Source organism: Simochromis diagramma, unplaced genomic scaffold (genome assembly GCF_900408965.1).
Source record: "Simochromis diagramma unplaced genomic scaffold, fSimDia1.1 OVJJ01000293.1, whole genome shotgun sequence".
NCBI lineage: Eukaryota > Metazoa > Chordata > Actinopteri > Cichliformes > Cichlidae > Simochromis > Simochromis diagramma.
This window is the reverse complement of record NW_024386801.1, coordinates 12,321,082-12,337,163: the sequence shown is the minus strand read 5'-3', so window position 1 is coordinate 12,337,163 and position 16,082 is coordinate 12,321,082. Positions and strand designations below refer to the sequence as shown.

The 16,082-nt window shown below is 42.1% G+C and overlaps 1 protein-coding gene across 2 annotated transcripts in view; it reads left to right on the top strand.

Moving 5' to 3' along the window:
- Window positions 1-2,068: 2,068 nt before the first annotated feature.
- syt7a (synaptotagmin VIIa) overlaps window positions 2,069-16,082 on the top strand; it is a 98,802-nt gene continuing 84,788 nt past the window's right edge. Inside the window, exon 1 of one of the 2 annotated variants that reach the window (XM_040025922.1) lies at window positions 2,069-2,315. In XM_040025922.1, the coding sequence (XP_039881856.1) occupies window positions 2,282-2,315 (34 nt within the window). In that variant the 5' untranslated portion in view covers window positions 2,069-2,281. The remainder of the gene's footprint in view (window positions 2,316-16,082) is intronic. The other variant, XM_040025923.1, reaches the window with a different exon arrangement.

Genomic DNA, 16,082 nt, shown 5'->3' with positions numbered 1-16,082 from the left:
AGGCACAATGCTGCTGGGAGCACAGGGGCGGGGGGTGGTGGCTGCGGCGTGGGGCAGGGGGTGCGAATAGACTGTGGTCAAATTAGCCTGTGGAGAATTCTCCTAACAAATGGCAAAAAGATTCTCAGGTCGTGAACAAATAGCACGAAGCGCAGTGGAAAACAAAATATAATCAAATGGAAATCACTGCAGGACGCTCTGAGCAAATGACCTTCGCAGCTCTATTGACAAAACGCAGGCAAACAGTTAGTTGAGGTATTGCAAATGCACACAGCATTTGCATCTACAGTACAGCTCTTCTCATATCCTATTGAATTTCTAATCTGTGATATCAGAGGGCCACGTGACGGAATAGAATATTAGCTTTCTATTTTGCAGACTTGTGTGGGTAACATTCACATTTATTACTCAGGCGATCTGAGAGTCTCTGATAGGCTGTGAAGTACAAAAACATACCGCAGGAGACGCTGTCAGAATTTCACAGCAGAGGGAATTGGTGACCAGTGTCCATTTTAATGATAATTTGTTTTCAGATTTAATGCCATGGATTAATTGAACTACTTCTATTTTTTTTTTACAACATCTACTGAGTGGCAAATGTTTTGATGTGGGCTCTATGGTTTAGTTTTAATAACTGTCATGACTTATCCCATTTATTTTATAATGCTCTAGCTTCATGCGACAGGAAGTTCCAGCACAAATTGGAAATTTGCTCAAAGAAAGGGAAAAAAATAATTGAAAATGTTTTAATTTGCTTTCTAACTGGCTTTTTCTAGAACTAAGTCAAGGTCATGGACAAACTGTTCCTTCACCACTTCCTGGGCTGCCAATGGGTGATGTAAGGCAGGCTGAATACCGAGTGGTAAAATAATCGACATCTCATTTCTGCATCTAATATAGGGATAGTCGTCACATCACTTTGCATCAAAAAGTGACAGGGGAAGCACCCAATGATTCCAAGAAAGCCCTCAGTCTGCCCCGGGGCCTAATGATGCGGTCGGCAAACTCATGCAGGATACCCTCTTGCATGAAATACTATACAACGCGGGGATATGGATATGAGGCAGGTGGGGTGAAGTGACAGGGCCAGATGGGTTTCCAACTTTTCTCGCATCATATCAGTGTTAGGTGGTAGTGAAGCACTGGGTTTTACAAATTGATCCATTAAAATGTGTCATTCAGACAGTGTGCCGAGTACATGAGCACTGCCATTGGTTTGTCTTTATTAATTAAAGACAATTAATTAAAGACTGGTGATTCCACTCCACTATTGTCATATCATTTTTAAGAAATGCACTTTTAATATTCAACATTTGTTTGGATATTTAAATAGTTATTTAGTAATGATTAGCATCACTGTTGATTAAATATTTACTTATAACTTTTTTTTTTTCAAGTCACATGTACTCATGTAAACAAATTACATGGAAAATTAACATGTGATCAGATTACTTAAAGTCAGCATTTTGGGCATGAACTTTTTCCTGAGTGGATCAAATCAGTTAATGTTGGCATCAACGAACAAAAGCTTGAACTCTACTGGAGAAGGAGGCAGTTTTGCTTGATAAATGGCTTAAATGAGGATTTAGTTGTCAGCTAATCATTTCACCTGCATTTTACATGCACAACCTATGGCCATTCTAATAAAAGAATCACTGGACATTTACATTTTTAACGCATTAATCTTCTGATTAAAAGAGAAGCTAAAGACTGAAGTGAACGCAGGATTTTGCTTGTAATTTGGTACCTTTACACAGTTAAAAGCTGTTTAAACCAAAGAGATTTCCAAATTAACCTGTGCAACATGGTTACAAGCCCTGCCTAAATAAGTCTCCATCGGTGGGCTGTGACTGCACTCACCTTTACGCGCACAGGCACATTTTTAAATATGATAAACATATGCAAAGCAAGCGAAATTATAAAAAAAAAATCACACGTGGCAGACTTCTTCACACTGCTGCAAAAGTCACTTTCCCCATTTTGTCCTCTGAGCCACAGCGCACAGTGGTTATTAGACAGGGAGAGAGAGAGAGAGAGAGAGAGAGAGAGAGAGAGAAGGAGGCAGGGAGAGGAAGAGAGGGAGGGAGGGAGATAGTGAGAGTCTCAAACTGGTTAGCCTACCTATCCACTAGGAGGAGAGAGGAGAAGCTGTTGAGGAGAGCAACAAAAACAATAAACAGCTACTACTACGAAATCACATCAGCGGAGCTCACGGTACGCGCCGGAGGAGTACGCAAACAAATACCTGCGATCGCGTTTGCCTCGGAGTGAAGTAACAGCCATGTATCTGAACAGGGAAGAGGACAATAGCAAAGGTAAGATCCCGTCAAGAATTGTGCCCCTCTGTGCGGAGGGAGAGAGCGTCCTGTGACAGTTTCAAGGTGTTTCATTTCTGACCCGCTGCTTCCTTTTGAGGTGACTGGCACGAAAAGGTGGTGGTGTTAGGGAATGAGAGACGGGGGTGTACCCTCCCGCCACCCCCCAACCTCCTCGTTAACGTAATTCTTCCTCAACAAGCCCCATCTCATCCTTTGGCATGGTCCGGGGATGCTGGTGAGAAGTGTGGGCTGTCATTATGTAATATCTGTGCAGTTAATTGCCTCCTAGGAGAATCTTTAGCCCATTCCTGCATTTCCACCAGTGCACCATTTGAACCATCAATTGTGAACCTGTTGTAAGCACATCTACTTTGTCATATGCATGGATTTGCCAGCGTGCATTGCGTTGTGTTGTTGGAGCTTTCGGGACATTTGCAACAGCTACTTAATAAGGGCAGCATAACACAAGGTCAAAGCCCTTAGCTACAGTGAAACCTGTGTGCATGTAGATGTGTATTTATGGTGTGCCTGACATCCTGCAAGAAAAAAGAAATTACTAATGGGCTGCAGCTTATTGCTTAACGGGGAGAGACAACCGTGCAGCCGCTAGAGGGTTAAAGAGGGTACAAAGGAGGAATATTTGAGTAATCTCTCCCACGTGTTTTTGAGGCGTGATTTCTTCTCTCGTCGGGTGCCCAGAAGCACACTCGACTCGCGTCCCCTGCCGTCACCAGCAAGCATAAATATAACTCTCCCGGGCTGAGAGGTAATGCTAATTACCACCTAAATCTTCAGGTTATACGGAAATAACACCTGCTGCTTTTTTTTTTTTTTTTTTTTACCGAGGACAGGGGGAGGGGAAGTGGCGGGACGTGCCGAGAGGGGTGGTGGTGTAAAAAGAGCAAAAAAAAAAGAAAAAAAAGAAAAGAAAAAAGAAGCAGAGTGGGAGGGCCCGTTTTTTTGTTCATTTCCCTGTAATGCGAGATAATGTGATCCCCAGCACACATGCAAGGACCACAACACGATGTACTGTACGGGGATGTGTGGCAGCAGCATCGGCAGCACCACTGGGGACGGAGAGAGATGCTGGCTTTAGAAACAATGATGCAAGTGAGATCAGCGAATGAATGCGGTGTCAGAAACAGCAGAAATATGGGCTTGATTACACAGGACCCCCCCCCCCCCCCCAACACACACACACACACACACACACACACACACACACCGCCCACGCCTCAGAAAAAACCTTCAACACTAGACACTTTGGGGGAATCTGAGAAGACTCAGTCACCTTTAAAGTGATGTGTCTCCAGAAAAAAGAGAACTGACGATAAGTCACAGTAAAGCAATGTACCCCCCCACCCCTCAAAGGGGTCCCAATAGGGTACAAAAACATGTCGTGTTTTTTTTTTGGGGGGGGGGGGGGTGTCATCTCACCTTTTTAAAATTCACACTGATGCAACAAAATTCACTGTTTTAATTATTCTTGCTGACATTAGCGTGGAGGGTTCCCAGTTGAGTGTGAAGCTGCTTAAGCATGCAAAACTGGACTGGACATGACGAGTTTGGACCCTTTTGGGGGGGGGGGGGGGGGGGGGTGCCTAAGCACATCTAAATTTCATCATAGCACAGTACAGGTTACAGCTAAAAGCAACTCTATTACTAATGTCCAGATATATAAAGTGGCACTACAACTTTTTAAAATTGCTTAAAGTACAATGGACTAGCTTTGTGTGGTTAAGATACTGACAAAAGCTATTATTTGCTTTGCTACAAATTGTTCTTTAACTCTGGAAAATTATGGTCAACATAATTGAGCCTTTGCCTCAGGTTTTATAACTGAAGTGCCCACCCCAAAACCAGTATAAGAACTGTGATTATTCATTCTGAGTCATTCTTAGACAGTACAATAAGTAGTGTCTTATTAGACTGCAGTTGAATTTAGGTTTGCAAAGGTAAAAAGGAGGAAAGGAAGGAAAAGGTTTGATCCTAGAATTGCCCCTGCTGACAGCTAAAGGTGGTTAGTTTACATCTGAATTTCCACTTTGTTTATTTTGGGGTTGTTGTTGTTGTTGTTGTTTTTAACTGGGGCTATACTGTGGCTTTAGTGTTTGGATGCCAGATTAATACAAAATATTATTACAAATTAGGATTATTACAAAATGAAATGTCTCAAGAACTACTGGTACAGATATTCATGTTCCCAAATCTGTTGATTTCCTGATATTTTTTTTCCAGAACGTAACTATCTTGGCACCGTGAGTTCTAATACTTTGGTTTATTGTCAAAATCCATCATTTTAATAACACAATCAGTCTCCGCTGTGGTAATGTTTGGTGCAGAGCAAATGCTCGCCTGCTCACACACTAAACACTAAGATGGTGAACATTATCAGCTCAACATCAGCATGCTAGCACTGTCATTGTGAGCACATTAGAATTTGAGCTTAAAGCACCGCTGTGCCTCTGCCTACGCATTTCTGCAAAGGGAAATCCGAACATCAAAAAAATCTGTAGTTTGGGGGCCACACGTGTCAGAGACAGGTTCAAGGCGAGCTTTGCAAAGTGAACGATGCTGTAACCCGGCGTTAGACAAAAGAATGTTTTCAGGAATTAATGGACTGCAACTGAGGAAGTAAAGTTATGAGTACGGGCTCCCGACGTGACGGAGCTACTCTTCTGAGTGAATGCAGAAGAACTTGTGATTGACGCTTTTAATTGATTGAAACGAGTCGGTGTTTCCCCTCGCTGCACTGATGTGGCCTTTAAATTCACACCGCGTCTCAAGGTGGAGTGGCAGGGAGAGGGAGAAAGGTCTGCCGGGGACATATTGATTATGGCCTCAGAGGATTAAAGTGTGGGGGGTGAAAACAAACAGGTTGATCATATGTGAACCTGACAATCACACAAACTGTGGGCTACCGTCAAATAAACACCCGAAATAGGACTGAAAGTGGGCTGTGATCACTATAACTTTAGAACAAAAGTCAATCACTGAAGAAAGAAAAGACTGAAGATTGATAATGTGGCACCCTGTTATTGTCTCTTCAGTCAGGCAGCTAAACGGTTCCTCATTTATGCCCATTGGAAAACATTCAGCAACTATTAAGAGCATTTACTGATCAGAAAAATGCTGCAGTGTGAGCTCCAGGAGTGTTTGATAGTAGGCAGCATGCTGATGTTCCAACTCATTTGTACTTAATACTCATTACTACTCGGTATTCAGCACTCACTCATGCCAAACCACACCCGTTTTGAACTAGGCCTTCATTTTAGTCAGCTAGTATAGCCAGCTAATATAAACACCTGCCAGATCATGTGGCTGTTTCGGCACAGTCTCTACCATCCTACTTTGCCATATTGGCACATAAAAATACACAGAGACTCGTGTTTCATGGTTTCGGCAATATGACAAATGTACTTTTGAAGACAGGATGATCAGTACTGAAGAAACAGAGATGGAAGTATTTGCTATTTAAACACAGAATAATTGGAAAACAGTGGGTGGTGCTGTGGTGGTTAGCACGCCTCACAGTAAAATGATCCTGAGTTTAAATCCATCACCTGGCCGGGGCCTTTCTGCGTGGAGTTTGCACGCTCTCACTGTGTCTGTGTGGGTTCCCTCCGAGTACTTCAGCTTTGTGGGAAGAAGGTTAATTGGTGATTAGGTTAGGTTAACTGGTGATTCTAAATTGGCCATTGGTGTAAATGTGAGCATGAATAGTAGCCTGTTAGCCCTGCGACAGACTGGCAACCTGTCCACGGTGTACCCTGCATCTTTCCCAGTGACAGCTGGGATAGGCCTGAATTGGATAAGCAGATGGATGGAAAGCCAATTGGAAAGTCATGCACAGTGGCACTAATAGTTCTTAAATAACAGTAATCAGTTTTTTGGATTTCTGAGCTGCTGGGTGCTCTGAGAGTTCAGGTTTTCACGAGTTACTGATTCAGTTTCAGATTCCTTTTACGATATCCAGCAGTCCCAAGCTCAAAGATGTTCAGCCTGCTTTGAGAGAAAAACAGATAATCTTCATATCTGAGAAGTTGAAAACAGCTTCACAGCTGCTTTTTGTTTAAAAAGATGGCTATAGCGCTTTCTTTTAACTTTCATCCTTATATCTAAAATACAATCTTTAGGTTCCTTTTGAACAATGATTGTTTTAAACCAAAGCCTGCTGTATCCTAATTAAAGATAATTGTTGTAACTGATTTTCTATACTTAGGTAATTAGTCACTGGAATTATCTAGTGACACTGCCATTGTTCATCAATGGATTGGGTCTGTATGGGGCCTCACTGTGTGTAGTGTGTGGCTTTTTTTTCTCTTTAACGATCACCAGCGAGTGTGAAAAATCTGTGAGGCATGCAGCATCATCACCCCATGCATAACCAGAAGACTGCCTCTACTTGTGAAATGTCTGTGCTACAATTTGACTCCCTCTTCAGCGGGAGGAACAACAGTAGTCAGAGACCGGAGGTTTTGTTTCCAGTTGAAAAAGTGCATTTTTCAGCTTGTTGAAAAGCAGGAGAAGAGCTTTCCAGCTTCATCTATCGATAATAGATTTGTTGGACCGATACTGAGACATCTATTGATAGATTGCACTGAGGATACGCTCCGAGAGAGAGAACCTGTGGTTGACTGACTTCTTGTATTATGCACTCACCCTGCGTCGCTGACAGTAAGAGGTGAATCCCTAATATGTCTTCCTGGGGCAGGGTCCCAATTTGTCGGATGCGTGATTAAAACAATCCAGTTTACGGCAAACACAATTTTAGAACTATAACGTATAAAGCTGTACACTGACATTTTATTCTCTCTGCTTTCTGTGATGCATACCTTCTGGAAACAGTTTGTCCATCTGGGACAAATTGCCCTAAATATATTTGATGTGTGGTCCCAGACTCTGTCTGGCACCCCATACTACTTGAATATGATGTATAGTAATAACGTCAGGTTCACTATTGATTTAGGTTGATGCTGGCCTTGGTTTTGGGCTGGCGTCCAAACATTCGGGCAGGGCTACCAATCTAAATGACTTAAACTTGGCATGCAGGAGCTGCACTAAGATAGCTCTTCAAGTAGAGTATATATATTTTTTGGCTTCTTCATAGAATATGCAGCCTGTAATAAAGGTTATGCAGCAAGCAAATGGCATCATTTTAGAGGAGTAATATCATGACTGTGAATTATCTCATCAATTACCAGATTGGACGAGCTCCAGAAAATAAATGTTATAATTTTGATGATCCCATTATTTTTGAATGAAGCACCATTGTCAAGTTGCAATTTAATATGTCTATAGTACACTGGCTTATGACTCTTCACAAACAGATTCTGCTTATGAAAATGTAGCATATGTAGGTGAGAGACGTTTTTGGTGCAGGAAGCTTCCTGGTTTCTGTTTGCAGTCCACTTGTAGTCTGGAAACAGAACGCTATTGACCAATCACGTTTGAGCATGGTTTAAGGAGCTCGGAAAGAAAGCGACTGGACTTCTTTAAGTTTCGTGAAGACGTCTCACCTATCATCAAAGAAGCTTCTTCAGTTCTGAAACCAGATGGTGGAGAGTTTAAATACCTGGGACAGGAAACTGAAGAAGCCTCTCGGATGAAAGGTGAGATGTCTTCACAAAAGTTAAACAAATCCAATCACTTTCTTTCACGTTTCACATTTTTGAGAATTTTTTGGGGGCCACGTTTTGGCACAATAATGATCGGTTTATACCATATTTTTCTTTAGCACTAATAATATTCCCATGTGCTTCAGCTTTTTTTAGCGTTATTTTGCAGATGTTAGCATTCGAATGAGCCTGACTCAAATGGAAAACACGTTAAAATCAAACAGTCACCACATTTAGATAAAAGCATTGCTGTGCCTTAGCATGACCTCAGAGAGATTCTATATGATTAGAGATAAAATTATTAGCAATTGCTAGCATAGATTTTGTTTTAACCCTAACCCTTTTTTATTTCTGGTTTGCCACCACCTTTCAGACCACGGGCAACATGCTGAAATATGCTCTTATATATGAACCAAAGTTGTGGTTAGAGTGGTTTACTGTAATCACTTACCGCTGAATGAAAAGACCCTCATTGTGCCCCGGGTGTCTCACCTTTCTTAGCGTGCATCAAAGGATTTTAAGTGCGAGGGAAATGAAATGGAAAAAACGGAGAAGGTTTGTGGGGTGTCTTTAACACGGTGTGAAGTGTAGGTGTCAGCGGAAGACTGCGAGTTCCTAACCTCTTTGTTATTATTGCCCTGTAGAAATTGATGATGTCCCTCGACTTCATGGCTGTTTTACTAATGTTGGACAGGAAATTATTTTTGGGGGATTGCTGTGGCAGTCTTGTAATGACCATGCCTCTTAGAGCAAGATGAATTGGAAAAAAAAAAGAAAAAAGAAAGAACTGGATCCTGGAAGAAAAAGATGTCTGGCTTAGCAGGTGCATTCAACAAGTCTGCATTTGTGTGATCAAACTTTGGAGAAAGGTTGCTGAAGATATTTATTCACGAAGCCCTCTGTTTTCCCTTCTAATATTGTTTAAAACATAAAGCAGCTGGGAGCTGTTCTGAAGTCCTGTCAGCTTGCTGTATTCATTTCAGATGTAGATTAGATGAAAATGTCATATATTATAGCAAATCTGGAGTTAAACACATGAGCTTCAGTCTGCATGCATCAGATTGCTGAGCACAATCGTGGCAGAGACCTTTTAGATATGTGTAAGGTACATAAATTGGCACGGGAACAGTGTTATTGTACAGAGTGCTTAATCAGCCTGTTTGACATTTAATGGATTGCTCTGTCAGCTGAGCTCACGTTTATTTCAGCTTTGAATGGATAGTCAAAGAGTTAACTGCTCCAATTTATGATACAGATGGGTGTTATGAGCTGAGCCATTGGGGGAAAAAAAACAAAAACTCAAGGATGACTGGAGTACGAAGAACAGGCTCGGTTTCAGGCAATTAGATGCTTTTGTAGGAACACCTGCAACGAAACATGGATTTGGACCTGCTGCTTCACTGTTCCACTGAGAGGCCTCGTCATCCTCCCCGGTGGAACAGGAAGCCGTATCAGCTGATTAGAGCAAAGTCTAATCACACTTTGAATCAAGCAATTTGCGCTACTGAGAAATAAAAACCGCGTTTGTGGAGAATAGATTTATTTTTTGCTCCATTGATTAACCTGCACCCTTTCTGGGAGCATCACTCATACATAATACGGAATCAGCCTTATGTAAGGTAAAGACGTATTACATTTTATTATTTATTGTCTCGTTTACCCCCCTCGCTTCTCCCACTATCCAAAGCACCCTCCCGATTGAGCATTTAACAAAGACTTCCTCTTTACAGACATGTTTCATATTATTGCCACTACTACTATTGGCTGCTCTCTTATACACAAGGGGTTGCCACAGCGGGTAGCTCCACATGTTTTGACACCGGATGCCCTTCCTGACACAACCCCAAAAGGATCTGTGTCTCCTCTCGGGATCAAACCAGGGATCTTTCACTTGTTAGGTCAATGCATCAACTGCCTTCTTATATAGAAAAATTAGAGTTGTTATCAAAGCATTGATAAATCTGATATAAAACTGCATTAAGTGTGTTTTAAACCATTTTTAAATATTTATATGGCTGCAATAGATGCTAAATAGGGGTAACTGCAATGTAATTGACCAGCTATTACAAATTATCCATGCAGGAAGTCCAGTTTTTCTGTTAATATAACAAATCAGTCAGGCCCTATATAGCAGACTTGTTGATAGAGCTTCTTAGTGCTGGAGTTATTTTTATGGTGGACTCTCCCAGCTGACTAGATTGCGGAGGAGGGGGAGGTCTTTCACTTCTCCATTCTCTGCCATCTTCTGTCCCTTTCTCCTCTGTGCCTTCGCGAGGAGGAGAAAAAAAAAGAAGAAGAAAAAAAGGGGGGGGGGGGGGGGGGGGGGGGGCGCACCGGTTAGCATCAGCCGGCCGGCAGGAGAGTGATAGAAAGCAAGAGCTAGGGAGGCAGACGATGGAGTGGAGACGAGCGTTGAAAGATGGAGGGAACAAGAGAGACAGAGGGAGAGGGAGAGGCAAAGAACAAGCCCTGGAGTGCTAGCCAGTCAAGGTCACGCAGAGGAGAGGAGGCCTTGTGTGTATATGTCTATGTACGTGTGTGCAAAAAGGAAGAAGAGCGGGGATGGGAGGCATGCATAGTAAAGAATGAAGGGTAGTTGACAGCTTTAGTCTGGGATAGGGGAAGGGGAGAAAAGGAAGCAGAGGAGAAAAAAAGGCAAACTTGAAAAGAGCAATGTGACTTCATAACTGACTGGAGCGGTTTAATGTCTAACTTTTAACATGGCTGACTCAAATTTAGAGGCAGCGGTGGGACATTTGTCATGTTTGTGGTTACTGCGTGTGTGTAGCGAACGTTTCTGTGTATGCTGTTGCGTAACCACCCAGTGCCGCCGTGCCGGTTCGTGTTCTCTTCGCAATCTCTTTTGCTTATTCTCCTTATCCCCCCTCCCCAACCACGGCCACCACAATGACCTCCACAGTCTCATTGCAGCTCCCACTGTCAGTAGGTGCCATGATGCATTTGGTTAAGTGCATCCTACCACCTTTTTCCCTGTCCTAAAAGCAAAGAGGCAAGGCTGAGCGACTGTTAATCCCATCCAGGGAAGTTGCTCCACTTTTGATTAGCGATGGAGAAAAGGAGAGTATTGCATAATGGATAGCCTGGCGCTTGTCATCTTAGGATCAAGTGTTTTGAAAGTGGGATTGTGGTTTGCTGAGAATATCCTTTATTCGGTTATCCGAGCAGGATGCAAAGAGTCGTTTGGAAATGTGATCACTGCTGTCTCTTCAAACTTATTAGCTCTGTTTGCATCTCACACCCAGGAGAGATTACGTGTGCGAGCAGTTGCCATAGTGTTTCAGAGCACCATGGCGCTGATATGAAAGATCTGAGGTGGCTCGGGCGCTCTATGAGATTATCTCTCCAGAGGAACAGTGTCTGGAGTGTTGATAATATATGATGGCTATGTTTACAGCAGGTCAAGAGTTTGCCTAAGCCCCTTGAGGTCACTCCAAGCTCTTACTCTTATTGTTTTATATGGCCTCATCGGTAATGTAGTCGTGCTCTGTAGTATTTTACTTTTTTAGAAAACGTGCCCTTTTCCCTCGCTGCCAGTCTTAAATCACCACCACTAATCCTCGCATTAAACCTCCAGTGGTCGCACAATCGCATTCACTTTAAGGCTCAGAGTGAATTCTTTGCGAATTATCCTGTTGACAGACATCATTACCATTCCAGAGCATAATTAGTCTTTCCACACCACGATTTTACATAGATGAAGAGTAATAGCTTCTGTTATAATGGGTTCAAAGCATTTTTCCAGCTACCAACTGTAATTTTGCTCATCTTAAACAGACCCTGCAGAACTGATCTGCAGTGTGAGCTAGCATAAATGACCCTGAACTTTTGTATTTTTTTTAATATATTGGGTAGCTGATGACTATAGACAGGAAACTAAGGGAGAGAGACAGGGGGTATGACACACAACAAAAGCCCCCAGCTGGATCCACTCATCCACAAAGGTGTCCTCTAAAAGAAAACTGCCCAAAGTCATAAAAGCAATAGTTTGACATTTTGGGAAAAACGATTACTGTACTCCCTTTGTAACTGAGAGTTAAATGGGACGGTTGACTACAGGGTTTCTGTCAGTGTGCTGCAAATACATTGTGCTTGAGCATCTCTCCGGCTGGGCCTAAGCATCAAGGAATTTTTTTAAGATGTTTTTTTTACATATTGGTTACAATAGAAAAAAGAGCATGCTTTAATATCTGTCTATTTAAATTATACCAGTTCTATGTGAGCACAGTTAACTGCAATTCTGTGCTCTCACACCAGAATACATTACTTTCTATTCATGCTGGAACTGAGAAATAAAATACCCAGAATGATTTGCACAGAAAAAGTAGCACATATTCATTTATGCTTTTCAGGCTGCTCTGCTTTTTTCCTCATAGTATTTTTCTGTGGTGTGTGGATAAGGGTAATGTTAATGTAGGTGTGACAAAGGGCCAGCTCATTGTAGATTATTATGCAGTATTATTAACCATTAGGGTACAACCGTGCTTATATATGGTGAGTACTACTACACGCCCATGCTGTAGTGTTTTGTCTGTATGTGCTCTTAGCAAACTGATATACAACCACACTGAGCAGAGTAAAAGTAGTGGTGGTAGAGGTTGTTCATATAAATAAACCTCAGACAAATATGAGACTCATAGCATGCTTATATATAGTAAAATGTATTTACGTCTATCATCAAGGTTTTCACACCTGACACCTGTCCATTAAAAAAAAGTACTACTACTACGGTGTATCTGATATCCCCGTGTTGGTGTCCTGCATCATCATAATAATGTTGGTCCAGGACCAACATTAAAACTGACCAATGAAGTTGGTGTGATGTCATATCTTTGGAATATGGAGGAAAAAGTAACAAAATTGTTTACATAAATCTCTTGTGTGGAAATGTCTTTATTAATTTATATGATCAGGTTACTCATGTTCTTTTGCACGTGATAGTTTTTAATAGCATTAGCTAACTTCTTGGCTAATGCAAAATGAATGCCCAGACAAGGTCTGTTTAGTCAAATGACACTAAAGTCACAGTGTTATTATAATGTAGGAACAACACCTACATGAGTTTATCAGGTCATGCCTACTGTACACCCCATTAAATGTAGAATGAGAAACTGGTGTGCAAGATTTTGTTCAACCGAACATGCTCTCATAAAGTAAAAGAAGATTTTATAACTTAAAATCCAATATAGCTGCATATTTACATGCATCATGGTTTTCCCTATGCATGTCATCATGTTGCACTCGACTAAAATGCATAAGATCACAGGCAGGAAAAAAGTTGGTTTTATATGCTGGACTAATTGACATGGCTTGAAATCCCATTGCCTTAAGCATAGTTATACAGTTAATTATGCTACATGAACCTTGTAGGTGTCTAAAGGATTGGTAGGTGGTTGCTGGGTAGCATCATGTAGCATCATGTGAATCTCTTCCAGTGTAGAGTTAGTTTAATAGTACTTGTGTGCCAAGTTTGGTTCCTGATCTCATGGTCGTGCTGGAGAACTCTGAACAGACACATGAAGAGACAGAAATTGTGCATCTTTTAATAGGATATACCTTAATTCACCCTGCTAGCCTAGGCTGATCAAAAGGATGAAAACACTGAGAAAAAAGCTAACCTGCCAAAGTACAAACATCCCTCTATTACTTATCAGTTTAAAAATTTATATTACTATTTATTTAGTATGAAGGATCTTTTTCTTTTACCACGGTGAGATTTTGTAACCTTTAAATAAATTAGAGTTCCAGAGTGTATGCAAAACTAAGCAAACAGGCTACTAGCTGTAGCTTCATACTTACTGTACAGATAGCAGGGTGGTGTTTTTCTTCTTCACTAAAGTGCTTCTCTTAAAATGTCAGATGCTTCGTCAAAGGGAGACAGGGCAGCCGTACACGTCAGTGGAGCAAAATACAGCTCCTACACCAAAGTCACCGCAAGTTGCCATCGAGCTAACTTAATGCAAGCGATGACACTGTGTGCTAACAGGAGGAGAGGGCGAACCACGAATTGTGTGCGTATTTTGTTAAAGAACGGGCGTTTAAATTGCAGTTGCATCATGCTGCTTGCTTCAGTACAGCATGTTCCACAACTTGGTGTGTGTGCTGGAGCCACAATTTTTATGTGTGTATGTGTGTGTGTATAGCCTCACTGTCTCTTGGTATTTAGCAAAAAGTGTGTAATTTTGTGTGAGCCACCCTGTATCTGGCAAGGTAGTCAGACTGACAGATTGGGCTGTATGACTGCCATCTCCTCAGCTTGGCTGGCCGAGTATTTCTCCCTCGTTCCTCCGTCTCATCTCCCGTTCCTTCAGTGGTGACCAGCCGGGCAAGGGATATTTTCCTTCATTCACCTTATCTAGCTGTATAGGTAAGCGTGCTCCATGGATTAAGTCCCTTCACTGTTCCATAACTGTAGCTTCAGTAAATGCTGGCTCAGACGTCCTGGTCTGTCTCCCTCTGTGCACAAACCAGGGAGGTAGCTTTTGACTATGTGAAGTTAAAAATGCACAGGATGGCAGTGAGCACTCTCAGTGTGTACTCTCTTCCATTAGCAGGTTGCGGCCACATCAGGATTCGTTGGAAAGCACACATAAACTGTAAATTATGAAGTTGGGAGAGCTTTTGTTCTGCAGGACTGGGCCAGGTCATGAATAGGATTCAGCAGACTCATTGCCCCTGTGTGGGTTGTTTTCACACTTCTGCTTTTACTGCAACTCATAGACAGACTCGGAGCAACAGCTATCAGTATGTTTTTGCTTTGCTCTCTTCTCTATCCTTGTAAGTTCACTCATTTTCTATTAAAAACAAATATATATATATATAGGTATTATTTTGCAAAAAGACAATTTCAGCAAACGTGTTTACACTATTATTATATTTCACATCTGCTTTAGATTTATCTCGCCATTCTGAGTGTCTTGTAGGGAAAGGGATGCGCATATTGGTGAGAGGAGGAGGAAGAGGAGCAGGCAGAACAGAGAGTAATGAGCCTGGGCAGGAGGGACAGATGATGTGGGAAAACCTGACATAGACAAAAGAAACACACAGTCCCACATCTCTAAACCCAAATATGGATTCACATGGCTGATTAGGGAAATGGGAAAATGTGTGTGTGTGTATACATGTAGGCGTGTGAGGGCAGATTCTATATAATCAAGGGGCTTGGGTTCAAGTTATTTGTACCTGCTATAAGCACAAAAAGATTAAATTACTGATGCCACCATCTCCTCCTCGCCTACTCTGTCTCTAAAAATGATCTGGATTACTATTTTCATCACTCGCTCCTTTGCCAAGTTAACTTTTTTTTCTTTTTGAGGTCACAAGCTTATCGTTCTGTTTGCTTTAGTGACGCCATGAACTGGTACAGCTGGAAGAGCACAATGAATTGGATGCAAGCAATTGTGCATGCACGGGAGTGAGCTGAGAGAGCTCAGCCTCGGACTCGGTAGAGCTGAGACACGCCAGATTGGGCCGAGTCGTCCAAGCAGTACATTTCTGATTGGTCCGGGCTACAAAGATGAAATGTGCCTTTTGTGCCTCTGGTAAACACGTGTCTCTTTCTCTTTGTTTTTTTTTCTTGCTCTTCGCTCTCACGCTAAAGAACAGCAGCACTTCTCTACATCCACAGATCATATTTCATGTCCACAACAGTCATTGATTAATGCCAACCGCCCTGAGACCCTTCTTATGCTGATTATGGCTCTCAGACTTGGGAGGGGCTGCTGATACCCTTAATGAGTCATAAAAGGCGAATAATTATACACTCCAACAGTCTTGACATTGGGTGATATTTCAATATTTGGTCACTTACTCTCAGAGTCTATTTGCCCACAGAGTTGGCACGCGCTCAGATGCCCTCAGACACGCATTTGCACAAGTAAACAGCGAAATCTTGACTTTCCAGTCCCGTGGTGTGTTCCATGCGCTCAGGATATTTGGGCACAAGCAGGATCCCGCTGCACAGCCCGGAAAAACAAACAGGCGGGTCAAACAGAGAGCTCACTGTGATTCAGCTCAGCTCACTCACAAGCAAAATAAGCATGTTGATTGCATAATCAAAACAAGATGCCTGAATGCCTAAAACCACTAAATGATAATTGTCATGGTATCATCCAGTATGCTGACTCTT